The sequence below is a fragment of the Oryctolagus cuniculus genome, chromosome 2 (assembly GCF_051225735.1).
Source record: "Oryctolagus cuniculus isolate XC-2025 breed Fujian yellow rabbit chromosome 2, ASM5122573v1, whole genome shotgun sequence".
Classification (NCBI taxonomy): domain Eukaryota; kingdom Metazoa; phylum Chordata; class Mammalia; order Lagomorpha; family Leporidae; genus Oryctolagus; species Oryctolagus cuniculus.
Window position 1 is genome coordinate 30697490 of NC_142868.1, and position 27666 is coordinate 30725155.

At 37.7% G+C, this 27666-nt stretch overlaps 1 protein-coding gene across 3 annotated transcripts in view; it reads left to right on the forward strand.

Moving 5' to 3' along the window:
* DTHD1 (death domain containing 1) overlaps nt 1-27666 on the forward strand; it is a 76705-nt gene that overhangs the window by 15922 nt on the left and 33117 nt on the right. For all 3 annotated transcript variants that reach the window (XM_070069634.2, XM_089327084.1, XM_089327085.1), the window contains 2 exons: nt 24016-24180; nt 25935-26224. In XM_070069634.2, the coding sequence (XP_069925735.2) occupies nt 24016-24180; nt 25935-26224 (455 nt within the window). The remainder of the gene's footprint in view (nt 1-24015; nt 24181-25934; nt 26225-27666) is intronic.

Sequence of the window (27666 nt, forward strand, 5' to 3'; positions counted from 1 at the left end):
GTCAGAATTATTCTGACATGTGTCACTTTTGGCCTCTAGTGGGCTTGGTAGACACTCCTGGAACTTTGTAGGGACTTAAAAGCTTGGGATCCTAGCATGACCAATATGGGGCAAGTCTGGGTGGCTTGAGGGCATCCTTGATCACTGTTCTCCAACCTTGGGCAGAGAGCAAGAGATCACAGAAGTGTGTCTCTGGACTCCGTGATAGGCTGGTAAACACAATGCTGGGCAGATCTTAAGTTTCCATTCCCACACAAGTACGTTGAGACAGAGTCTCTGATCTTTACACACGTACCAGATAGAGACTAGTGCCTTGGTTAGCCAAACTTGTTTTGGTGTATATCACATCAGTCTCTTGCATGCCTGGTGTGGACCCTTAAGATTGCAGACTCAGGTGTGACCCACGCAGGGCCTCAGCAACTGCGAGATTCTCTCTATCACTCCTCCTACAACCTTCGGCAGCCATCAGGAAATCATAGAACTATTTTGGTATTCAGTGCCAGGCTGAAAAACCTGGCATTGAGAAGACCCTAACAGTTTCCATCTCCAAGACAATACCCACAGATAGAGCCTCTAAACCTGATTTAGTGCACAGTGGAGAGCCACAATCCAGGTTGATCAGTCTCATACCCAGCCAATACCACTAGTGGCATGGAGCCCACCGCAGCAGCAGATAGGCCATGGCAGGGTAAGACTTGACCCTACCCTGGGGCTACACTGGTCTTTTTTTTTTTTTTTTAAAGATTTATTAACTTATTTGAAAGGCAGAGTTACAGAGGGACGGAGGCAGAGAGAGAGAGAGAGAGAGAGGTCTTCCATCCACTGTTCACTCCGCAAATGGCTGCAGCGGCTCAGCTGGGCTGATCCAAAGCCAGGAGCCAGGAGCATCCTCCAGGTCTCCCACATTAGTGCAGGGGCCGAAGACTTGGGCCATCTTCTACTGCTTTCCCAGGCTATAACAGAGAGCTGGATCAGAAGGAGCTGGGACTCGAACTGGCACCCATATGGGATGCTGGCACTACAGGCACCAGCTTCAACCACTATGCCACAGCGCTGGCCCCTGCGCTAGTCTTATTGGACAGAAGGCTCGGGATGTGACCCAGTACTGAGGCATTCCCAGGAAGATGACAAGGAGTCTGAGCCAACTACAGGCCCAGAAAGAGGCTTGTAGGGGGGGATTACCCCTTGTAGGGTCTTTCCCTGTGCATATTCAATATCACATTAACTGCAGATTCAGAACTTATTTGAAATTGGAGAGTATTGTAAGAGTGAATCAATAAAACCACCAACAGCAGATCTGGGACAAATCACAGCTTAGGGGGCTATCAGGCATTGAAATGGCAGAAGGTTCCATAGGTTCAGAGAAAGTAAACAGATTGTTTGGCATTTCTAGAAGGACAGCTGCAAGTGAGACCAGATTATTTAAATAATCTTTTAATTCATAGATGACATCATACACCAATAAGTGTTAAAAGCACTAGAAAAATATGATCTAATATAAAGAGAAAATAGGGTGCCAGAAACTAACCATCTGAGAATTTGAATTTCTAAACATTCAAATATAGATTTCAAATTAGCTACTTAAAGAAAACTCAACAAAATTCAAGAAACATGATTTAGTATTTAAATATCATATTTAATATTTATAGATTATAATTTTTTTTTGAAAGGCAGAGTGGACAGAGAGAGAGAGAGACAGAGAGAAAGGTATTCCTTTGCCACTTGTTCACCCTCCAATGGCCACCGCGACCGGCACGATGTGGCCAGCGTACCGCGCTGATCCGATGGCAGGAGCCAGGTACTTATCCTGGTCTCCCATGGGGTGCAGGGCCCAAGCACCTGGGCCATCCTCCACTGCACTCCCTGGCCACAGCAGAGAGCTGGCCTGGAAGAGGGGCAACCAGGACAGAATCCGGCACCCCGACCGGGACTAGAACCCGGTGTGCCGGCGCTGCAAGGCGGAGGATTAGCCTAGTGAGCCACGGCACCAGCCAGATTATAGATTTAATTTTAATAAATCAAAGAGAAGAATCTGATTTTCAAGGCAGGCTATTTGAAACTATACAGTTGAAGGGGAAAAATCAGGAGAATCAAGAAAGCTTATGGGAAATCTGGAATAGCATGAAAAGTGCAAATATTCAATTTTGGGGATAAAATTTATGAGGGACTTGGGAAGGACAAAGGTGTAGAATGAAAATAAAAATGATAATAACAGAAAAATGTTCAAACCTAAGGAAAGATATAACACTCCAGGTATAGGAAAGTCAAAAGTCATCTGTCACATTCAACCCAACCAAGTCTTTCTGAAGACATATTAGAATCAAGCTCTACAAGGCTCAAGGTAAAGATTACTAAAGCAGCAAGAGAAAATAAGCAAATAACACATAAGGGATTCCCAGTTCTCTTGACGGTGGATTTCTCAGCAGAAAACTTACAAACCAGGGAAAAGGGAGACTAAATTTTACATGGTGATAGAAAAAAAAAAAAAACTTACCAAACAAAAATACTGTATCTATAAGAACTGTCCTTCAGATAAAAAGAGATAAAGACATTCCCAGAAAAACAAAAGCTGAGAGTATTCGTCACCACCAGATTTGTCTTACAAGAAGCATTATAGGGATTTTTCAAACTGAAATAAGAAACAAAAACAAGTAAGAAGAAAATATCAGAAGGTAGGAAACTCACAGTTAAGAGTAACTATACCTGGCCGGTGCCACAGCTCACTAGGCTAATCCTCCGCCTGCGGCGCTGGCACACCGGGTTCTAGTCCCGGTCGGGGCGCCCGATTCTGTCCTGGTTGCCCCTCTTCCAGGCCAGCTCTCTGCTGTGGCCAGGGAGTGCAGTGGAGGATGGCCCAAGTCCTTGGGCCCTGCACCCCATGGGAGACCAGGAGAAGCACCTGGCTCCTGCCCTCGGATCAGCGCAGTGCGCTGGCCGCAGCACACCAGCTGCGGTGGCCATTGGAGGGTGAACCAGCGGCAAAGGAAGACCTTTCTGTCTGTCTCTCTCTCTCTCACTGTCCACTCTGCCTGTCAAAAAAAAAAAAAAAGGAAAGTTCACCTAAACAAAAAAATCAACAAAGAAAAATAGAGTTATATTGCACCCTCTGTCAACTGGCTCCAACAGCATCTACAGAACTTTCCATCCAACAGCTGCAGAATACATATTCTTCTACACGTCGCATGGAACATTTTCTAGGATGGATCTTATGGTAGGTCACAAAACAAGTCTCAACAAATTTATAAGAATGGAAATCATATCAAGTATATTTACTGACCACAATGCAATACAACTTTAAAGTAATGACAAGAAAGACTTTGGAAATTATAAAAATAAATGGTAATTAAAGAGCTTACTCCTGATCAATCAATGGATCAAGGAAGAAATCCGGGAGTAAACTTAAAAAAATTATTGGAGTGAATGAATGGAAACACAGCATACCCAAACCTTTGGGATACAGCAGAAGTACAAAGAAGGAAGCTTCTTACTGTCAATGTCTGCATTAAAACAACAATGACAATGACAACAACAGCAACAGATCACACATGAACAACTTAATATCACACCTCAAGGAAAATATTTGTGGAAGTCCTAGCTAGAGGAATTCAGCAAGAGAAGAAAATAAAGTGTACCTAAATTTGAAAGGGGGAGTTCAAATCATCACTGTGTGCGAGAAGATGTGATCATTTATATAAAAAATCCCAATACTCAAACAAAAAATTGTTAGAATTAATAAAGAAATTCAGCAAAAGTTACAAGATAAAAAAATCAATGTACACATATCTTTAATGTTGTTATATACTAATAGTGAATCACCTGAAAAAGAAATCAAGAAAGCGAGCACAAATAGCTACACAGAAATATTAACAAATTTAATCGAAGAGATGAAAGAATTTTATAATTAAGAGAATAAATCACTAGTGAAAGGATGTTAAGAGGACATACAAAAAATGGCAAGGCATCTCATGTTCATGGATTAGAAGAATTAATATCATAAGCATGTGCATGTTACCTGGAGAATGAAGGTGGCAACATACAGGCTGCATGCTGTATAAGGCCCATAAAATCATTTGGTCTGGCTCTGCCAAGGCAACCACAGACAGTACTCAAATATCAATACATTTGTAGCAGGCTAATTTTTAAGTTAATAATTTTAATGGCCTATGAATGATATTATAAATATCCAGATGGCCCTTGGCTGAAAAAAAGTTCGCTACCCCTGACCCAACGTGATTTACAGATTCAATGAAGTCCCTATCAAAATCCCAATTACAATGTCTACAGAACTAGAAAAATCACTACTAAAACTTGTATGGAACCTACAAAAGACTCAGAAAATCCAAAGTGACTGAGCAAAAAGTACAAAATAGAAAGTCTTATATTATTTGACTTTAAAATATCTTACAGAGCTACGGTAATTAAAATAGCATGGTATTGGCATACAAACAGAACCACAAACCAGTGTAACAGAATATAGACTCTAGGATAAACCCACAAATCTGAAGTCAACTTATCTTTGACAAATTTGCTAAGAACATGCATTGCAGTAAGAAAAGTCTTTTCAATAAATGACAATAGGGAAATTGGATATCCACATGCAGAAGAATGAAACCAGATCTCTGTCTCTCCCCATGTGTAAAAATCATCTCAAAATTCTTTGAGGACCTAAATGTGAGACCTGAAAATTTGAAACTATTAGGAGAAAACATAGGAATAGTATTTCAGAACATTGGGATAGGAAAGAATTTTCTTGATCAGACCCCAAAAGTGCAGAAAATAAAAGGAAAAAGAAGACAAAAGAGATTTCACCAAACTAAACAGTTTTTGCACAGCAAAGGAACCAACAGAGTGTAAAGTCAGCTACATAATGGGAGAAAATATTTGCAAGCTATACATCTAGCCAGGGGTTAATATTCAGAATGTATGAAGAATTCAAACAACTGAAATATTAACAAACAATCCATTAAAAATGGGCATATCTAATGGGAGAGGGAAGAGATGTATAATTTGGGACATGCTCAGGCTGACTTGCCCCAAGTGGTGGAGTTGGAAGCATACCAGGGGATTCCAATTCAATCCCATCGAGGTGGCATGTACCAATGCCATCTCACTGTTCCAGGTGATCAGTTTCAGTTCACGGTTGGTCATGGTGAAGGGACTGGGAGTCAAAGGGAGCACATAGACAAGTCTAGTACCTGCTAACGCTAACTGATGGAGTAAATAAAGGGGAGAGTGATCCAACATGGGAAGTGAGATACCCAGCAGACTCATAGAATGGCAGATGTCCTAAATAGCACTCTGGCCTCAGAATCAGCCCTAAAGGCATTCGGAGCTGGCTGAAAAGCTCATGAGAGTATTTCAGGCATGGAAAGCCAAGACACTCTGGCAAAAGATCTCTGCGAGTGAGATCTCAGTGGAAAGAACAGGCCATCAAAGAAGGAGGTACCTTTCTCTGAAGGGAGGAGAGAACCTCCACTTTGACTATGACCTTGTCTAAACAAGATAAGAGTTGGAGAACTCAGAGGGCTTCCATAGCCTTGGAAACTCATGACTGGAGCATAGGGAGATTACTGATGCCATAGACAGGAGTGTCAATTGGTAAAGTCAACAACAGGAGTCACTGTGCACTTACTCCTCATGTAGGATCTCTGTCCTTAATGTGCTGTACATTGAGATTAAATGCTATAACGAGTACTCAAACAATATATTTCACTTTGTGTTTCTATGGGGGTGCAAACTGTTGAAATCCTTACTTAATGCATACTAAACTGATCCACTGATCCTCTGTAAAAAAAAAAAAAAAAAAAAAAAAAAAAAAAAAAAAAAAAGAAATTATCAATTCCCAACTTGACTCTCACTGGGATTAAACATGACAATAGGTCTGCTCTGATTTCATCATCATTTAAAAAAATCATCTATTATTTTTCACTTTATGTTTCTGTGTGGGAGCAAACTGTTGAAATCCATACTTAATGTATACTAAGCTGATCTTCTGTATATTAAGATAATCGAAAATGAATCTTGATGTGAATGGAAGGGGAGAGGGAGTGGGAAAGGGGAGGGTTGTGGGTGGGAGGGACGGTATGGGGGGAAAGCCATTGTAATCCATAAGTCGTACTTTGGAAATTTATATGCATTAAATAAAAGTTTAAAAAAAAAATGGGCATATCTAAACAGATATTTCTAAGATGAAGACAAAAATGGTCAACAGATGCAGGAAAAAATTCTCAACATCAGTAATCATCAGGGAATTACAAATCAAAACCTCAACGAGATATCACTTCACTCTAGTGATACTGGTTATTATCAATGAGACAAATGATAGCAAGTGCTGGAGATGATATGGAGAAAATGCAACACTTGCACATAGCTGGGTGGAATATAAAGTATCACAGCCATTGTAGAAAACATGGAGATTCTTAAAAAAACAAATAGCATGTTTTCCCTGATTTGTCATAAATATTATACAGAGTATAAAAATCTAATGCATATGAGCAAAATTGACACTTTGAGATCTGATTATTATTCATAGTCCTTAACTATATTCCTGAAGAACAGTGTTTTTTCTACTTGCTACCAGTTCAATTCTTTATTAAGTGGGGGTTAAGCTTGTCATTATAAAGTAAATTGAAAGAGGATGGGAATTACTGAGGGAGGGAAGGTAGCATAGGAAACATCATTATGCTCAAAATTGTATATATGAAATATGTAAAATTTGTTCCCTTTATATAAATCTTAAAAAGTTTAAACTTTTTAAAAAAATTATAAAAAAAATTAAAAGTAGAACTACTATATGATCCAGGAATCCCACCTCTAGGTATATATCCAAGGGTAGTGAAATTCACCTGTTGAAGATGCGTCTGCATTCTCATAATCATTACAGCATTATCCACAATATCCAGGAAATAGAAACAACATAAGTTTCCATTAACTGACAAATGAAAGAAGAATATATGGTACATGTACACCATTGAATATTAATCAAAGAAGGATGAAATCTGGTGGCTTGCAACAATATGGGTGGGATATGAGGTCATTATGTTAAGTGAAATAAGCCAAGTACAGTAACACCAATATCACAGATTCTCACTCTTAATGTGGATTCTAAAATATAGACAATCCCATATAATTTAAAAGTATTAATATGGTTAACAGACACTGGTGAGGGTAGTTTAGAGGGAAGGATTGGGGAAAGTTGATTGATGCATTCTAAGTTACAGTTCATTAGGAGTATGAATTTCTGGGTTCTATTACACAGTAGAGTGCCTATGGATAAGATATCATATATTTCTCATCACAAAATATAGAACAGGGTCTGGCATTGTGGCATGGCAGGTTAAATTGCTACCTGCAATGCCAGCTTCCCATATGGACATTGGTTCAAGTACCACCTGTTTCACTTCTATCCAGCTCCCTGCTAATGCACCTAGGAAAGCAGTGGAAGATGGCCATTTGAGGAGAGAACCAGTAGATACAAGGTCCCTCTCCCTCTCCCTCTCCCTCTCCCTCTCCCTCTCCCTCTCCCTCTCCCTCTCCCTCTCCCTCTCCCTCTCCCTCTCCCTCTCCCTCTCCCTCCTTTGTTAAAAAAAAAAAACAAACAGAATCTAGATCAGAAGATTTTGAATGCTGTAACTATGAAGGGATGTTAATTAAAGGATTAAAACAATAAAAAGCAAATCTTGTAGAAATATGGGAGGATAGTGTCATCCTGATGTTTCACAGTAATTGAATAATGAGAATTATAGTTATCTAGAGAGTATCATAAAATCTACTTTTTAAGTTTAGTAGTTTCCCATGGCATAATTTCCAGGAAATAGGAGCAAATGTCATTAAGATAGACCAGGAAAAGATGAAAGCAGGAGGGAGTGATCCACAAAGTTAACAGGCAGAGATTAAAGGGGCCCAAAGTATGCAGGCAATCATTTCCAAGTGATGTGACCTAATAATTATAGACACTATTAAAGAGGAAGACAAGCATAAGAGAAGCAAGAATTAAAGGCATCGTTGAATTGAATTTTCTGACACTGATTCAAGCCTTGAGTTAGAAAATGCTGATTGATAACTTGACAAAATTTGTGGAAAGAGACCCAGACTTAGATGTAACATGGAAAACTGGAATGTAGGTTTAAATGAAACATAATTTCACCAAGCAATCATTCAATAGAAACAGACTAACTAAAAAAAGACAATAATAATCTGGCCTCAGTCTTTTTCTTCATAATACCAATAGCAAGGGAGAAAAATTGTGCAGAGGCCGACTCTGTAACCCACATGGGTGCTGATCCCAGTTGCTCCTCTTCAAGTCCAGCTCTCTGCTGTGGCCCGGGAGTGCAGTGGAGGATGGCCCAAGTACTTGGGCCCCTGCACCCATATGGGAGACCAGGAAGAAGCACCTGGCTCCTGGCTCCTGGATTCAGATCGGTGCAGTGCCAGCGGTGGCAGCCGTTTGAGGAGTGAACCAATGGAAGGAAGACCTTTCTCTCTTTCTCTCTCTCTGTCTAACTCTACCTGTCAAATAAAATATATATATATATATATATATATTTAAAAATATAAAAAGAAAAGTTGTGCAAATCTTCAGTGGTCTGAAAGGTCAAGGTTGTGGAATTAGGGTTTTAAATAACAACAAAGTTTTGTGGATTTTTTCTTTTTTTTTGTACAAGGGCTTACAAAAGTTACTACTGATACTTTCTTAACAGAATAAATAGATGGACTATAAGATAAGAAGACAAAATTCATATATTGACTTAATGATTGACTTAATAAAATTTAAAGTATTAAGAAAAGGAAATTTTTATTTTAAGAAATCTGGTATTGAACATAAATGATATAAAACAAAAAAAAGAAAAATACAGAAGTGAAGGATTGTATGGCAAAGAAATGACAAGAAAAAAAAATCTGGCATTGTGACAAGTTTAAGTTTTAAGAGAAAGCTTAAGCAAGATGATATAAATGAAATATTCTGTTATGATAATAAACATAAATGAGTTCAACGTATTTCATTCTGTGATCCATATCTTTTAATCTTCTTATATTTTTAATACCTTAGATGCTACAGTTGGGGTGATATCCCTAGCTTTATTATATATATTACTAATTTTCTCATTAGTTATTTAAACTGTTTCAATCACTATAATTCTCATTTCTAAAAGGTCACTGTCACATATAATCTTTATTTCTTCCAAGACACTCTACTTTTCTTTATGATTTATGTTTCTTCTTTTATTCCTTTGTTTATTTTAACATATTATGATCTCATTCAGCTTGTTACATCGAAGAGCATGTTGCAATCTTGTATACTTTCATAGTAATTCTGTTCTAGCCCTCTCACATTCATTTCTAAGTAATTGGCTGTGATTTAAAAATACTTTATGTATTCATTTTTATTTTTGAGAGAGAGAGAGAAATTTTTATTCCATCCTCTCGTTCACTGCCAGAATGCCCTCTACTGTCAGGGATGAGTTCACCTGAAGCCAGGAGCCTGGAACTGAATCCAACTTGGGTGGCAGAGATACAAGTACTTGAACCATCATATGCTATCTTCCAGGGTGTATGTTAGCAGGAAGCTGAATCAGATGTGGAGAAGCCAGAATGTGAACACTCATATGAGATGTGGACATAGGAAACAGCATCTTAGCATCTGCACCAAATGCCTGTCCCTGGTTATAACTTCTGATTGAATCTGTACATCAGCTTTTCTTTCCCTCTCCCTGTGGCCAAAATCAGTTTCTTTGTGGATTTTTGCAGCTTTCTTGAGCCAAAGAGTTTTGGTTATTGTGCTGTGTCCCCCATGGATGGCTAATGCTAGCCTTCATCATTTGATTCATATAACTTGTATGTGTGTGTGTGTGTGTGTGTGTGTGTTTGTGTGTGTGTGTATCCAGAGTGCATAAGTAGTGGGAAGATGGGTATTTGTCACAGGCTCAATTTTCCAAGATGCTAGATAGCTCCATAGCATTGCTTTTGTATAATAGGCAATGAATAAAGGGTCTGCTGGGAGACCCCCTTTTTTTTTCTTTAATTACAGTTAGCCAAAGACCACCTGCTCATTCTATAAGTTGCAGTCAAAGTGTTTACTGCTTATCAAAGCACATTAAGCTTTCCAGGAGGGATTGAGTGCTGTTCCCTTTGTGCCAGCCCTATCTATTACTACATAGTAGTAATAATACACATTTCCCTTTTCCGTTTGTTATCATTTAGCACAAATGCAACATAATAAGTTCTCAGAAAACATGAGATAAATTAATGAGTAAATTTGTGGATATGTAAATCATATAACTAATTCATCTATATTTACTGACAATGCTAATTTAATATAATATTCTCTACTGTTATTTGTGTTAGACATGGCGGATATATTTTCTCCAAATAATGGAGCATAAAATAAGCAAATGGGAACCCATGTCAACTTATATTTAATATTATTCCATTAAAGAATGAAAGGCAGTTGAATTTTTTAATGGAAAAATGAAGCACAATGAAGTAGTCATGCTTCATAAAATAAGAAAGAAAAAAATTGCATAAGGCCAAAGCATAGTCTGAATATTAAGAACAAAAAGTCTATATTGTAATACATTCCTTCATGTCTGAATGATTTCTGGGGAAATGAAGGGAATTATTTAACTATGAGTCAGAAAAGATTTCTCAACAATGAAAGAGGAAAAATAATTTATTAACTACAAACTTCATACTATGCAAGAAATATTGTTAAAAGTGTGAAAAGAAATTTTTGTCCATGAAAATGATATTTTCTACATAATGCTATTGTTTAAAGATTTTATTGTTCAGGGGCCGGCGCTGTGGCTCACTTGGTTAATCCTCGACCTGTGGTGCCAGCATCCCATATGGCTTCCAGGTTCTAGTCCCGGCTGCTCCTCTTCAGGTCCAGCTCTCTGCTGTGGCCCAGGAGGGCAGTGGAGGATGGCCCAAGTGCTTGGGCTCCTGCACCCGCATGGGAGACCAGGAAGAAGCACCTGGCTTCTGGCTTTGGATCAGCTCAGTGCTGGCTGTAGCGGCCATTTGAGGAGTGAACCAACAGAAGGAAGACCTTTCTCTCTGTCTCTCCCTCTCACTGTCTATATCTTTGTCAAATGCATTTAAAAAAAAAAGATTTTATTATTCAAAAAACAGGACTTAATTATTTTTATTGGTTAGTCTTGCATTTTTTTCAAGATTTGTTCTATTTATCAGAAAGGTGAAATGAGAGAGAGAGAGAGAGAATGAATCTTCCATTTACTGGTTCACTCCTCCAAATAGCTGCAACAGCCAGGGTTGGCCCAAACTGAAATTAGGAGCCAGGATCTTCTTCCTGGTCTCCCACATGACTGCAGGGACCCAAGGACTGGAGCCATCTTTCTTTTTTCCCAGGCATATTAGCAGGGAGCTGGATTAGAAATACATCATCTGCAACTTAAAATGGTGTCCAAATGGGATGCTGGAGTCTCAGGCAGTGGCTTTACCCACTACAACACAACACTGGCCCCTGACTCCTTGTCTTTTGCAACAAAATGGAAGCATCTGGCAACCATTATGCTCAGAGAAATAAGCCAACCCAAAAGACAAATATATGTTTTCTATGATATGTGGCAGTTAATATAGAAAAGAAATGTATAGGAATGAAACAGACATCTCTGATATGATTGATGCTTTGAAAGCTTGTTTATACTCCTATGGAAGTTTATGGTTAGGGGTGATTTAAGCCTATGGTTATAGAGGTGATTGAAGCTATGTCTTTGCAAAAATTAAAGAAGTGAAGGAAGAAAGTGGATTTTTTTAGAAAGCTTTTATTTAATGAATACAGATTTTGTAGGTACAGTTTTAGGAATATAGCAGGTTTTTCCCCAATATCCATCCTCCTACTTCCATTCCCATTCTACCTCCTACTCCCTCTGCCATCCCATTCTTCATTAAGATTCATTTTTTATTATATACAGAAGATTAACTCTATACCAAATAAAGATTTCAACAGTTTGCACCCACACAGACACACAAAGTATAAAGTACTGTTTGAAGACAACTTTTACCATTAATTCTGATAGTATAACTTATAAAGGACAGAAGTCCTACATGGGGAGTAAGTGCACAGTGACTCCTGTTGTTGATTTAACAATTGACACTCTTATTTATGACGTCAGTGATCACCCAAGGCTCTTGTCATGAGCTGCCAAGGCTATGGAAGCCTTTTAAGTCCAGAAACTGTCAGTATTTAGACAGGGCCATAAACAAAGTGGAAGTTTTCTCCTTCCTTCAGAGAAAAGTATCTCCTTCTTTGATGGCCCAGAAGGAGGACTGATGGAGGGAGAGAGAGATGGACAGAAGTATGTTTATCATCTTAGAACTGTACTTATTAAATAAATTAAATCTGTTCTCTTTATATTAACGTAAATTAAAAATAAAAACAATAAATTATATTCTTCAAATTTGATATGTGAGTCATATGCAAGGATATTTGTAAAATGGAAGTCATGTGGCACAGCAAAATAGACAGCAGCTAATAGCTACTACACAACTTGATGTGCTGAACATCTTTAACAATCCCACATCTCTTTACTTTCCCCTCTTATGTCTCATTCCCATCTTCTCCTCTGTAGTTTCTCATCCCCACTAACAATGACCACTATTCTAAAATTTTTAATCCTTCCTTTACTTTTTTTTTGACAGGCAGAGTTAGACAGTGAGAGAGAGAGAGAGAGGAAGGTCTTCCTTCTGTTGATTGACTCCCCAAATGGCCGCTAAAGCCAGCGCGCTGTGAACGGCGTGCTGCACGGATCCGAGCCAGGAGCCAGGTGCTTCTCCTGGTCTCCCATGCAGGTGCAGGTCCCAAGGACCTGGGCCATCCTCCACTGCACTCCTGGGCCACAACAGAGAGCTGGACTGGAAGAGAAGCAACCAGGACAGAATCCGGCGCCCCAACCGGAACTAGAACCCAGTGTGCCGGCACCACAGGCAGAGGATTAGCCAAGTGAGCCGCGGCGCTGGCCCTTCCTTTGCTTTTAATTACTTTTTTGTTTGAGCACACTCTCATATGCATGTGTGGATCTTCGTCCCTATACAACATCTTGTTCTTCTGCAGGTTCTGTTGGCTAAACCTGAGCCACAGAACTGGCTCTGGTTCACTGTGGGAGGGAGCTAGACAAGGGCATGAACACCAAGAGAGAGTGCAGATTACTGAAGGGCAACTGTGGAGACCATCTGCGACTTTTGGCGTAAGATTCAGGGTTGGCAGTGATTTTTTAAAAAATCTTTTTTGGGATATTACACCAATCTTCATGTGTTTAATTAATGATGTGTGAAACTGTAGGGAATAAAGTTTTCATGACTTTGTGGGTGAGCTGCTGTGTATTACTAGCTGCCTTTAAGACCTTTTCATTGTGTTTGGTGTCGGCAGTCATTTATGATGTATCTAGATGTGAATTTTAGATGCTTTTCCTAAATACAATACATTGTGTGTACTAAGAAAGTACATTTCTGTGTCTTCATGTTTCTCAAAAATTCTTATGTGTTTTCTAATCAAATCCCGGCTCTTTATTTTATCCACTTCATCTTTCTGAGTGTCCTCATAGATGCATATTAAACCGCCTCTTATTAAATTGTGCATTTGTTTACTTGTCTTATATTTTTCCATAGCCTTGACTTGGTATGTTATTTTCGAAGCAGTTTCTTCACATTCCAGTTTAAAATGCCAAAAATATTGTTTTTTAAAACATATATATTTTAGTTTACTATTTAAGTTATTGTTTTTGACATTTTTATTATACAGTTCCATGTAGTTCTGATTTCAGAATCCTTAAAAATTTTGTTTGACAGGCAGAGTTAGACAGTGAGAGAGAGAGAGAGACCGAGAGAAAGGTCTTCCTTCCGTTGGTTCACCCCTCAAGTGGCCGCTATGGCCAGTGCTGCGCCAAACCCAAACCAGGAGCCAGGTGCTTCTCCTGGTCTCCCATGAGGCCATCCTCCACTGCACTCCCGGGCCATAGCAGAGAGCTGGACTGGAAGAGGAGCAACTGAGACACCATCCGGTGCCCCAACCGGGACTAGAACCTGGGGTGCCAGCGCCGCAGGTGGAGGATTAGCCAAGTGAGCCACAGCGCCAGCCTCCTTAATAATTTTTTATAAAGAATTATTTATTTGAAAGTCAGAGAGAGAAAAAGAGAGAGAGAGAGAGAGAGAGAGAGAGAGAGAGAATCTTCCATCCACTGGATCATTCCCCAGATGGCTTAAATGGCCAGCACTGGGCCAAGCCAAATCCAGGACACAGGCACTTCTTCCAGGTCTTCCACGAGGGTACAAGGGCCCAAGGACTTGGGCCATCTTCTGCTGCTTTCCCAGGCCATTACAGGGAGCTGGATTGGAAGTGGAGCATCCGGGACTTGAACTAGCACCCATATGGGCTGCTGGCATTGCAGGTGGCAGCTGTACCCACTACAAACAATACCAGCCCATGATTAATCATTCTTGATAGCCTTTTGCTGCCAGATTATTTTTGTAATACTGTCCTTTATTTTATTAATCATATAGTTATTTTCATTTTGTATTAGCTGATAATATTTTTGGAGTATTTATATTTGTTGCCTGCTGCTTCTATTAACTGCCTCTTGTGGTAGTTACCTTATTTGGTAAGCTTTATTTATGAATATGTACATGTAAGATTTCTGCAGTTCCAAGATGATCCAGATTTCCTCCAAAAGGCATTTGTTTCTGCTTCTGTAAGAACCAGCTGCTACTCACCTGAGCCTGCTTTAATCATTTTGAGAGTCTTGGTGAAGGGCTCAAGCTCACCTTTCCCATATGACTGTGATACCAAGGACTGATAGCTTCAGGTTCTGCTCACTTGATGATTACTTAGTTGCGTACTCCTGAATCTAAGTTACTGGAAAGGCATTTGTCCTCACAGCAATCCCATCATCACTGCTGTGTTGCCCCTCAGCTGCAACCCTGACTGCATGTTTCTTGGGAGGGAGTTTGGGGAATTCCTTTAGAATTTCCCTTACTTAGGCAAGAGCCTCTGTTCTACCCCTCAAAGTATCAGACAGCACATTTATCAATATTTACTTGTTTTGCATTAGGGAAGAAAGGTTCTCAGAATATTTACTCTTAATTTCTTTATGTTTTGTATATATGTGTATGGTATTTTACAGAACCAACTTACGAAAGAAATAGTAATTTTATAGGTAGTGAAATTACATACACATATTCTCTTTGGTATTTATCCTGCTTCTATATGGTCAGTATTGTCTAATCTTTTAAAAGAGCTGAATGTGTTCAGCAAAATAGGACAGCTAACTTTAACAGAGAGATTAAATCTTTTCTCAATGATTAAACTTGAAAGATACTGTACTGGAAGTATGTTAAATTTATTGTATATGATTATAATTAAGACTATGAAGTCCTCTGTGGGTTGGGATGCCAAATGAGGAACAATTTAAATTTTTATTTGAAATAAAATATTGAAAAATTTCCCTATAATGAGTATGTCCACTTTTGGAGACAAAATACTGAGGTACTTTGGAGTAGGTTTTTTTTTTTTTTTCATTTGGAAAAAAATCTTTTGAATATCCTCCTTTGTTGTTTTTAAGGCCATCAGTGTGGGAAACTTTAACAGGGTGCTGTTAGCCTTCACAAAATGTAGCCTGGATTGTATGAGACCGCTTCAAAAAGTTCACAAAAAGTAAAATTAAGCATTAAGTTTATTTTTGTATGAAAACTTCGAAATTCAAGAAGTTTTTGATAATATATATTTTCTATGAACTTTTGAAGATCCCTTGTGTATCTATTGGTTTGCTTACCCGGCATCTTATTGTTGGGAAATTGTACTCCAATTTTTAGGAATTGCCCTTTCTAACTATGGAATTTGTCAACATCCATACTCAGACTTAAACACTTAACCTAGCATGTGTTGATTATAATTCCCTAGTGCCTTGAACTTTGGACATAGACGGTCTTGGACTCAAGAAACAGTTCAGTCTATTAACTGTAGTTCATGATTTAGGATGCAAAAGTCAGGGCTTTTCTGCCTCTCAGAGAAAAATAGTCACTAGTGAATTGAAGAAAATGAAGTAATCAGAGAAGGGGAAAATTCAGATTAAGATGACAATTGAATTCCAGATAGTCTTTTTATCATGATTTTTACATTTATTAATATGAAAGAACATATTTTATGCATTCCATAGATACAGTTTCAAGAAGACAACCACACTTTCCCCACTCCCCTGATCTCTTCTTTTTATCAGTTTCTGCAAAGCCATAGTTTTAATCCACACCATAGTCACAGTCTTTATTTGTTGTTAATCATAATATTCAACAAGTGAAAAATAGACCACAGTTCCACAGGCATATAAACAATGTCTAAAAATGGCAATTGTATCACAAAATGATCATTTCATTCCTACATATTTTTGCTATTATATATAAATATATATTATATTCTATATGTGACATTTTGTCACATATCAGAGAAAATATATGATACTTGTCTTTTTGAGACTGAATTATTCACTTGGTATTATGGCTTCCAGTTGCATCCACTTTGTTGCAAAATACACAACTTAATTATTTTTTATAGCTGAGTAGTATTTTATAGTGTATAAATATCACATTTTCCTTATGTAGTCATCAGTTGATGGACATCTGGGTTGATTCCATGTCTTACCTATCATGAATTGAGTTGCAATAAACATGGAATATGAATAACTCTTTCATATGCTGATTTAATTTCCTTTGGGTAAATTCCCAGGAATGGGATGGCTGTGTCATATGGTAGATCATGTGGTAGAGGGATTTCCATTCTGTCTTCTATAATGGTTGTACTACTTTACATTCCCACCAAGCATGGATTAGGGCACATTTTTCCCAAAAATGTATTGTTTTGTGATTTTTGGATGATAGCCATCCCAACTAGGGTGAGATGAAACCTCATTGTGGTTTTTATTTGCATTTTTCTGATGGCTAGTGATCCTGAAATTTTTTTCATGTGTCTGTGGGCTGCTTGTATTTCATCCTTTGAAAATTATATGTTCATGTCCTTTGCACATTTATTAATTGGATTGTTTGTTTTGTTGTTGTTGATTTTCTTGAGCTCTTATAGATCCTTGTTATTAATTCTTTAATTGCATAGTGTGTAAATATTTTCTCCCATATTGGTCACCTCTTCAATTTATTGAGTTTTTCCTTTGCAGGGCAGAAGCTTCTTAGCTTGATATAATCCATTTGTAAATTTTTGTCTTTATTGCTTGTGTTTCTGGGGTTTTCTCCAAGAAGTCTTTATCAATGCCCATGTCTTGCAGAGTTTCCCCAATGTTTTCCTCTAGTACTTCGATGGTATTAGGTCATAAATTTAGATCCTTGATTCATTTTGAGTTGATTTTGAATAAGGTATAATGTAAGGGTCTTGTTTCATACTTTTACGTGTGGAGATCCAATATTCCCAGCACCATTTGTTGAAGAGACTGTCTTTTTTTCCAGGAATTGATTTCAGTTCTTTTGTCAAAGATGAGTTGGTTGTGGATGTACTGATTAATTTCTGAGGTTTCTATTCTATTCCATTTGTCTACATGTCTCTCTCTTTTTTTTTTTTTTTTTTTTTTTTTTTTTTTTGTTTGCCAGCACCAGGCTATGTTGATTATACAGGCCATGTATATATCTTAAAGTCTGGTATTGTGATCCTACTGGCTTTCGGTTTGTTGCATAAGATTGCTTTAGCTATGTGGAGTCTTTAGTGTGTTCCATTTGAATTTCAGCATCATTTTTTCTATATCTGAGAAGAATACCATTGGTATTTTGATATTAATTCTTCCAATGCAGGAACACAGAAGATTTTTCCATCTTTTGTTTCTCTTTCTATTTCTTTCTTTAGTGTTTTGTAATTTTCATTGTAGGGGTCTTTTACCTCTTTGGTTAAATTTATTCCAAGATATTTAAATTTTTACAGCTATTATGAACAGGACTGATCTTACAAGTTCTTTCTCAGCCATGGTATTATTTGTGTTATCAAAGACTATTGATTTTTTTAAAGATTTATTTATTTGAGAGGTAGAGTTACAGATGGTGAGAAGGAGAGACAGAGAGAGAGGTCTCCCATCTGCTGGTTCACTCCTCAGATGACCACAAGAGCTGGAACTGCACCAATCTGAAGCCAGGAACCAGGAGCTTTCTCTGGATCTCCCATGCTTTGCAGGGGCCCAAGGACTTGGGCCATCTTCTACTGCTTTCCAAGACAGTAACAGAGAGCTGGATCAGAAGTGAAGCAGCTGAGACCAAACCAGCACCCATATGAGAGGGCAGCAGTGCAGGCAGCAGCTTTACCCACTATGCCTCAGTGCCACCCCAGGCTATTGATTTTTGTGTGTTGATTTTATATTCTGGAACTTTACCAAATTCTCTTATGAGTTCCAATAATCTCTTAGATGTGTCTTCTTTTGGTTCCCACACACACACACACACACACGCACGCACACACACATATATATATATATATATATAATAATGCCATCTACAAGCAAGGATGATTTGACTTCCTCCTTTTCATTTGTTTCCCTTTGATTTCTTTTTCTTTCTAATAGCTCTGGTTAAAACTTCTAGAACTATAGTGAATAGTAATGGTGAAAGTGGGATCCTTGTCCGGTTCCAGATCTTAGTGGAAATGCTTCCAAATTTTCCCATTCAATAAGATGCTGGCTATTGTTTTGTCATAAATTGCCTTGATTGTGTTAGGAATTTCCCTCTATATTCAGTTTGCTTAAGGTTTTTCTTATGAAAGGATGTTGTATTTTATTGAATGCTTTCTCTGTGTCTATTATAATGATTTTGTTTTTATTCTTTAATTTGTTAATGTGATGAAATTTTTATCTGAGACCTACCACACTTGTCTCCTTTCTCCACTAACAAATATTTTTATAATTGATTCATTTTATAATTAAGTAAAATCTATTTGGGTTTCTGTTACTTGTGCTTTATGAGTCTTAACTAATATATCTGCATATGGAAGTCATTGTACCTGAGAATTGATGAGTACATGTGAAGAGTGGAAATCAAACCTCCTGAAAGAGATGACATTGAAATTGTCATTCTATCTGTCCTGTGTTATAGCATTATTGAGACACTTGTGCTGTGTTTAGGTAGAAAGAAAATACAGCATAAAGGAGAAGGAATTTGCATGGTGATCTTTGCTTGTTATCAAGGTGGGCTGTGAATACAATACTGGACAGTTCTTGCACTATGGACATTTCTCTAGGAATGCCCTGAGTGTGAATGTCAGATCTGGCTGAGTGGGTTTAGGAAGGTACGATATCATTGGAATCTCAAGCTCAGGACATAATTACTGAATTACACATAGGGAAAGAATGGGGAAATTGACTCTACCACTCAAATAAATAAATCTTTAAAAAATCAAGTCTTTTATAATACAAATAATACCATGGCTGAGAAAGAACTTGTAAAATCAGTCCTGTTCATGATAGCTGTAAAAAATTTAAACATGTTGGAATAAATTTAACCAAAGAGGTAAAAGACCCCTACAATGAAAATTATACAGTGGGGAAAGAGTTTTATTATTTTTCCTCCTTATACCTTGCAAACTATTCCTGGTATAAAGGCATAGACTGGTAAACTCAGAATCATGAGAGATCTTGCTTTCACCAGCATTGTGAAAGCAATGCTGGCAAATCAAAGAGAATGGGAAACATAAATGAAGACTGGGGACTGCTTAGATTATATAGTTTTTTTTTCTCCATGAGATGATTTTAACTGGAACTAATAGACTCTGTGGAGTGGACAAAGCTCCAAGTGTTAATGGGCCTACAGTTGAATAAGATAATTGAATCAGGACAGAACGTTACTCTCAGTGGTCTAATGAATTGACTCATTGGATTTGCTACCCAAAAATGATTACATTGGCTACAAATGTTAAAACAAGGATACACAATTTGGTATAGAGTATGGTCACTACTTTATTCGTCAAAAAATTATGGAGAAGAAAAACTATCAGAAATTCATAGGTATACAGAATTATAGTATTTGACTTAAGGTAATGTGACTGTGTGTACTTTCTTTTTCTATGTTAAACATTTCTATAATCACCATGTTTAACTTAAAATGGAAACAAATCTTAATTTTTAAATATAGAATATCATTTAATATCAATACACTTTAATGACATAATTTTATAAGAAAAGGTTAATTTTAAAACATTATTAATATTTACATTAAAATTAGACATTATCTATATTACAAAGAATATTATAAAGATAAAATATGATACACTATGAAAACTTTGATGATACAATGGATTGTTAAGTTCTGCATCATATATTATCCATTCCATAAGTAAAAAATGAACACATACTATAATTAGTAACTTCGAAGACCTCAGTAATGTCTGTGGAAGTCCCAAGCAAAATTTCACCATTATTGAATTAATAAATTTCTTTTTTTTTTTTTTTTTTGACAGGCAGAGTGGACAGTGAGAGAGAGAGAGACAGAGAGAAAGGTCTTCCTTTTTGCCGTTGGTTCACCCTCCAATGGCCGCCACAGCCCGTGCGCTGCAGCTGGCGCATTGCGCTGATCTGAAGCCAGGAGCCAGGTGCTTTTCCTGGTCTCCCATGCGGGTGCAGGGCCCAACGACTTGGGCCATTCTCCACTGCACTCCCTGGCCACAGCAGAGAGCTGGCCTGGAAGAGGGGCAACCGGGACAGAATCCGGCGCCCAGACCGGGACTAGAACCCAGGGTGCCAGCGCCACAAGGTGGAGGATTAGCCTATTGAGCCACGGTGCTGGCCAATAAATTTCTTAAATAAAGATCTACCATATTTTTATGGAACTGTCATTATTTTTATCATTATAACTATAAAAAGTCCTACCCACTGCCAAACAATAATAGCTGTCAAATTGTGCTTATTGTATATATAAACAGAATAGTGTAGTTTCAGAGCTCTTAATATCTGGGAGACACAAATATACCATAAGGTTTTTTAACCTGAATATGGATTATTTCTATTATATTAAATTATATGTTAAATTTACACCATAAGGACTCTTTTGATTGAAATTGTACAAAAGTAAATCTAATGTATTTAAACAAAACAGAACTTTTTTGGTCAGTATAAATTAAAAATCCAGAAATTATCTTCTTTTATATTTTTTTCTTGAACCAGAAAGAAGCCAGCATTTTCCTCTATTTTCTGTCTGCCTTCCTCTGTGCCCTTTCCATTTATTTTCCATTCTTTATGCCAGCATAATGGCTACATCTTCATAGCCCCAAGTTCCATGGCAAAGAGGACGCTTCTTGTCTCCATGAATATGCATAAAATACCAGGGCTTTATTCTCACTCCAAACAGGCTACAAGCCCATCATTGAGTAGACCACTGGAACCAGAAGGAAGATACTGTGAAGGTTAGCCTATAAAAGCAAAACTATCAAATCCAGGGGGCTTATTCCATCAGTCTTTATTACCTCACATGCACTGTGTGGCCATCAGTGGTGTTCTGCTTCTCGGCTGTCCTCATTCCAGAATTTCAGTTGACAAGAGCGGCCACCATCTGTTTGCTGTCACGGCAGCAGAAGAAAGAGCTTTAGATGGATACACATTGGCAATTAGGTGCCTGGCGTAAAAATGACACAGTTTTTTTTTTCATTTTTTAGTTTATAATTAATTAACAAGAACTAGTCAAATGGCCCTACTGCACTATAGAGGCCAGGAAATACAACTCTATTGTGCGCTCAGAGTAATGGGAAATTTAATGTTTTGATGAACAGCACTAAGAAATGCCAATTGCACTATTTGGCTGAGGATATATGCCCACATGGGGCTGGGGGTAGCGGCAGCCTCACCATACTTGGCAGCCTGTAGGTTGCCATAGAAAATTCAGACTATTGGCCACAAAAAGAGAATCTTTGTAACCAGTGAAAAAAAGCAACATTACATGTAAATGACCAATGTTTTGGATTCAGTGTGAGTGCATCTTCGTATGTGAATAAATTCTTAACTTCCAAATGTTATAAACTAATCATATCTGTGGTTAGAACTAAATGTGATTTTTCCCTACTCTTGCATTTACCTAATTGATTCCTCTGAAGTATTAATATAGACTAAGTATTTTCAGAATAGATACTTTAAATCTAGTTCAGTCCCTATTATCTAGGTCATACCTTTGAAACTAGAGTGGTTTTAGGCCTGTAACTTTCATTCTTTTACAAATAAAGATGTGGGATTCATACTTAAGTCTTCGTTCATTGGACATAGCAAACACTGTTCTGTTCCAATATGGGCTTTAGCAGATTAGATCAGAGATTATTTGCTCAAGGTGGTCAGTATCAATTTTTCTTATGTTGCTTGTGAGGAATAGATATCCACTTTAAAAAATCACTTAAATGAATTTAAGTTAAGAGTTTATAGTAAGGCTATAGTAGTTAATCTGATTTCTCCATCTTCAGTACTGTATAAATCCATTTGTCTTAATTTTTCTCATTTTTTTCTTTAGTATCTATTTTCCTTTTTTAATATTCTCTCTGTTCGGATTCAGCACTGTGGTGTAGTAAGTAAAGCTACCACCTGCAGTGCCAGTATCCCATATGGGCACCAGTTCAAGTCCTGGCTGCTCCACTTCCAATAAAGTCTCTGCTATGGCCTGGAAAAGTAGTAGAAGATGGCCCAAGTCCTTGGGCCCCTGCACCCAGATGGGAAGACCCAGAGGAAGCTCCAGGCTCCTGGCTCTAGATCGGCTCAACTCTGGCCATTGCAGCCAATTGGGGAGTGAACCAGTGTATGGAAGACCTTTTCTCTCTCTCTGCCTCTCCTTCTTTCTATGTGTTAACTCTGACTTTCAAATAAATAAATCTTTAAAAAAATTCTCTGTTCATTAATTCTCTCTGTTCACTATGGCCAAAGGACAGTGACAAATTATAGTCTCCAGTCCTCCTATTTAAGTTCTAATAAAAGAGAATCAAATTGACAGCCATTGGAAATTGGTCTACTGTTAGTGAAATCAGCTCGGGATGGGGAAACATGTCATGCCATGCATACAACTGGCTGTTTCAGGGCCTGTGGATGAGAAGTAGATTATATGTCAAAGAAAGTTGATTGATTGCTGTAAATGTAAGGATGAGAATATTAATATCACATAGCTTCTCTAGAACTGTAAGTGCTTTACAAACATTAAGTACACTTTGGACCTAAAGTTTCAAGAGTTTTTGAACCTGTAGTTGAAAAGAGTAGTTCAATAGGGAGAGAACTTTTCTCTCAGTGATATGAGGATTCAAGTAATTTCAACTGATATCCAAATTGATTGCATTGATTACAAATGTTAAAACCAGGTTACACAATTTGAATTAGAATATGATCACTACTTAATAAGACAAAAAATTACATAGAAAGAAAAATTGTCAGAAATCCATATATATAGTATTGTAATGTTTGTCTCAAGGTAACAAGACTGTGTACTATAAATGATTATTATTCTCATATTATAGATAAGAGAACTGAGAGTTCAATAAATCAAATAGCTTGCTCATGATCGTAGAGTTAATAAGATGCAGAGACACCCACGGTTGAAACAGGCAGTTTTATTCCAGAGTCTGTGGTCTTACCCTTTCTGCTGTGCCCTATGACCACTCTTGACTATCCCAAAGCATTGGTTTTATATCCGTGAGTTAATGTTATGAGGTGTTTCCTTACATAAGAAGAAAAATGCTTCTCATCCCTCCAAGTTTTCTCAAATAACAGTATTTTCACTTTTCAAGCTTCCATGAGCACATTGCTTCTGTTTCTCATCCATCTTGATTATTCCTTAATTATTACACAGATCACCTTACAATGTAACCAAATAATATTGTGAATCTGTGTGTTTTTGCAGGTCAAGGCCTATATTTTCTTATTTTTGCATTCCTGAAGTATATCATAATTAGTGGAACATGCTATGAGTCAAAAAGTTGTTATCATATTATTCACTAATGAAAGAATGACTATATTAAATGTAGTATACTATGTAAACTTTACCGATTTCTCTTTTGTTACTATTATATAGGACAAGAAGTGCTTCCACAAGAAAGCTTGGGATAAATGCCTATGAATCTTGGAAACTGCTAGGATTCAGAAGCCGAGACGGTGGTTGGTTTGCACTTGATGATGTTGTGGTGAGACCCATGCAGAGTGGTTTGATATCATTTGAACTGTATGAACACTTAGAAAGGTAATTCGCTAGTAAATAATGAAAATTAATGATATTCTCTCTTGATGTCCATAATTGATATTTCCACAAATAGAACTATAAGATTAAATTTTTATTCTTCAGATAGAAATATGAACCATCCTTCAATGTTCAATGTTAATATGCAAACCAGAAGTGATATGAATATAGAACTTGTGGTTTCATACATGTTAGTTGAACAGTGATTGTGGAAACCACTCATAACCTAAAATTCTAACAAGTTTCTTCTAACTCCTGGGTAGTTTTAAGATAATACCTTCATTTTTGAAAATCCATGAAGATAGTAATTAATTACTCATGCTATACTCATCTAATAACCATGTATTTATAAACATAATTTGTTATTTCAGTGCCCTCATTTTGCTTTCTTATTTCCATGTTTTCTAGACATCCCATATGAGAATTGCTTTAGACAATTTTAAGGTTCATGAGGATAGACAGTCATAAAAAGATGGCAATCATATATCTACAGGTTGCCTTTATTTAGTAATGGAAGCTCTTACATATACAATTGCCTTGCATCAAGTTCCCTAGAAACAGAGCCCGGGATAAGAAATCAATAGATTTATTGAGGGAAGGCTCTCTAATGAATCCTGTCACAGAAGAAAAGAAACAGGTAGAATAGGGGAGGAATGTAGTAAAAGCTACTGTTTTAATTGAGTCTTCTTCCCACCCTGATACCACAGAGGAGAGCTAGAGGTGAGTCCATCCTTATCTGTGGGTGAGGGGGCTCCTCTGGAAGATTTTCTGCAGGAAAATTCTCTAGAGAACAATTGGGGAGTGAGTGTCCCAGCCCAGGGGTACAGGCTGCTGTTGGCTTCCCAGGGATACTATAGTAAAGTATCACAAACTGATTAAACACAGCAATGCATTGTTCACAGCTATGGAGGCTGGAAGTCCTAAATCCAGGTGTTAGTAGAGCTTGTTCCTTCTAAGTACTATGAGCACAGATATCTGTTCCAGGTCACTCCTTGGCTTGTACATGGCCATCATCATGGTCACATGATGTTCTTTATTTGCATTTCTCTGGGTGGAAATTTCTCCTTTTTATTGGCACCAGTCTTCACTGGATTAGGGCCCATCCTGATTACCTCACCTTAGCTTGCTGTGCTCTGTAAAGATCTTGTCTACAAATAAGGTTGCATTCTGAGGTACTGAGGGTAAGTAAGGGGGAAGGGTGAGTACACAATTCAACCCGTAAAACGGTCCATCCCAACAGTTTTCACCACACGGACTCAATTATTGTATAAATTCTGCATTCTGTTGGGAGTCAGTGGATCATCTTTCTCTGCTAAACTTTGAAGTGTTTTTCTTCATTAAAATGCAACTTAAAATATAAGGGTACTTCAAAAAGTTTATGGAAAATGTAATTGAATTGTGTATTTTCTTGCAAAGTATTGAAACTCATGCATAGTGTTTTCATAATATGCGTTTTCATAAACCTTTTGAAGCTGTCACATATGTTTCCATGTGTAGAGCTGAGCTGACATTATAGGAGTTTTTGTTTGTTTAAGAATGTATTTTAGCATTTAGTTTGATTTTTTGATTTTTCACTGCCGATTTTTACTAAAATCATTCATGAATCGAACCAGTTGGTTATTAAAATTTTTGAAATTAAGAGAAGTTTGGATAAGAGTTGGTCTTTTTTATTTTGGGGAGGGGGCATTGATCAGCTATCAGTGACGTTTTTAAAGCTGTGGTTCTCCCTCTGTTCTTGCTTGTTTCCTTCTGGATAGGTTTATTGTGCTCTACTACTCTTCCATCGTGGACAATGGCCACTTGGTCTCATTTGTGAAATCTTTAGAGGAAGCCATGCTCAGCAGCACAGCCTGTGTAGTACTGTCTCACCAGAGGGATAATCCACATAAAGTAGTTATTTTAGTGGTGCCTTCTAAAGATTTAAACCATGCACTTAAAAACTTGCGCTTGGATGGTTTCCGGAGTCCTCCAGAGCCATCTCGTCAATTCCAAGTAAGAGAAGGAGAACAACTTCTTTTCAGGTTTACTGGAAACATTTTCGCCTCAAGTAAGTATAAAGAGATCTTTTTATGTCTTCTATGGGATATCATGCACTAACCTCAAGAAGGAGTTCACTAAACGTTTTACTAGGGAAGCCTTCAGGGTATTGAGAGGAGTTTTTAGGAAGTAGGGAGAAAAAAATACTAATTCCTTCCGTCTTTCCATTCCCTTTATTCTCCACTTAGGAGAGAGATGCAGGTTCTTTTAAGGACAGACTGTAAGTGACGCTTGTAGAAATCATCTTCATGGTTACTATCCCAGGTCATCTATTTCCTACAACAATGTAGCCATCTCTTCAGTACTCCCCTGCTTCCACTGGTAGCCACATAAAATTTATTCCCACATGGTAACATAGTAGCTGTTAAAACTATAAATCATACTATATTATTCATCTGAATAATATAATATGATATCATTATATGATATAATATATTATATATTATATAATATCATTAACTCCTATCCAGAATAATATACAAACTATATTTGATGCACTACAAAGAAACTAACCTGAGGTCTATGGACCCCCAAAAGATCTGCAAATAGAACTATATTTCTTTTTTTAAAGATTTATTTTATTTGTTCAAAAGACAGAGTTACACAGAGAGAAGGAGAGACAGACAGAGAAATCTTACATCTGCTGGTTCACTCCCAAAATGGCTGCAATAGCCAGGGCTTGGCCAGGCTGATGCCAGGAGCCAGGAGCTTCTTCTGGGTCTCCCATGTGGGTGCAGGGGCCCAACTACTTGGGCCAACCTTCACTGCTTTCCCAGGTGAATTAGCAGGGAGCTGGATCAGAAGCAGAACAGCCGGGGCATGAACTAGTGCCCATATGGGATGCCAGCACTGCAGGCAGTGGCTTTACCCACTATCCTACAATACAGCCCTGAGAATAGTATTCCTGCAAAACTGTCTTGTTTCTGTGCAACTCTCAGAAAGACTGGACAGGTTTCACCAAATTCCAAAAGGATTCTTGGCACACCGGAGGTGAAGAACTCTTATATAGATGACACATCTGCTCACCTCTCTTCTGCATATTCATCTAGAACTATTTTTGTTTCCATTGTACATCTCACAATTTTAAACTATTTTATTGATTGTTGGCTTTTTTTTTTGTTCATATACTCATTTTATGCTCTTCTCTAGAATGAAGATGTTATGATGTCATGACCTGGGCTTCCTTGTTTACATTCTCTGAGCCTAGCATAGTATCTAATACCTCAAAGGCTTTCAGTAACTGGGTTGTGAATGAATGTGACAATGCTGAGGAAATCAAAATAAAACTATGAGAGCTGGCAGGTGTAGGAGAATGAGGGAGTAGATGAGACAAAGAGATGGATAGAGATGAGGAGAAGAGAGAAAGGAAGGAAACAGGAATGTGGAGAGAAAACATATGTGAGAAGAGAGCCAGAAGTGTGGAAGAGTTACCTTCACAGCAGTTTCTTTTTC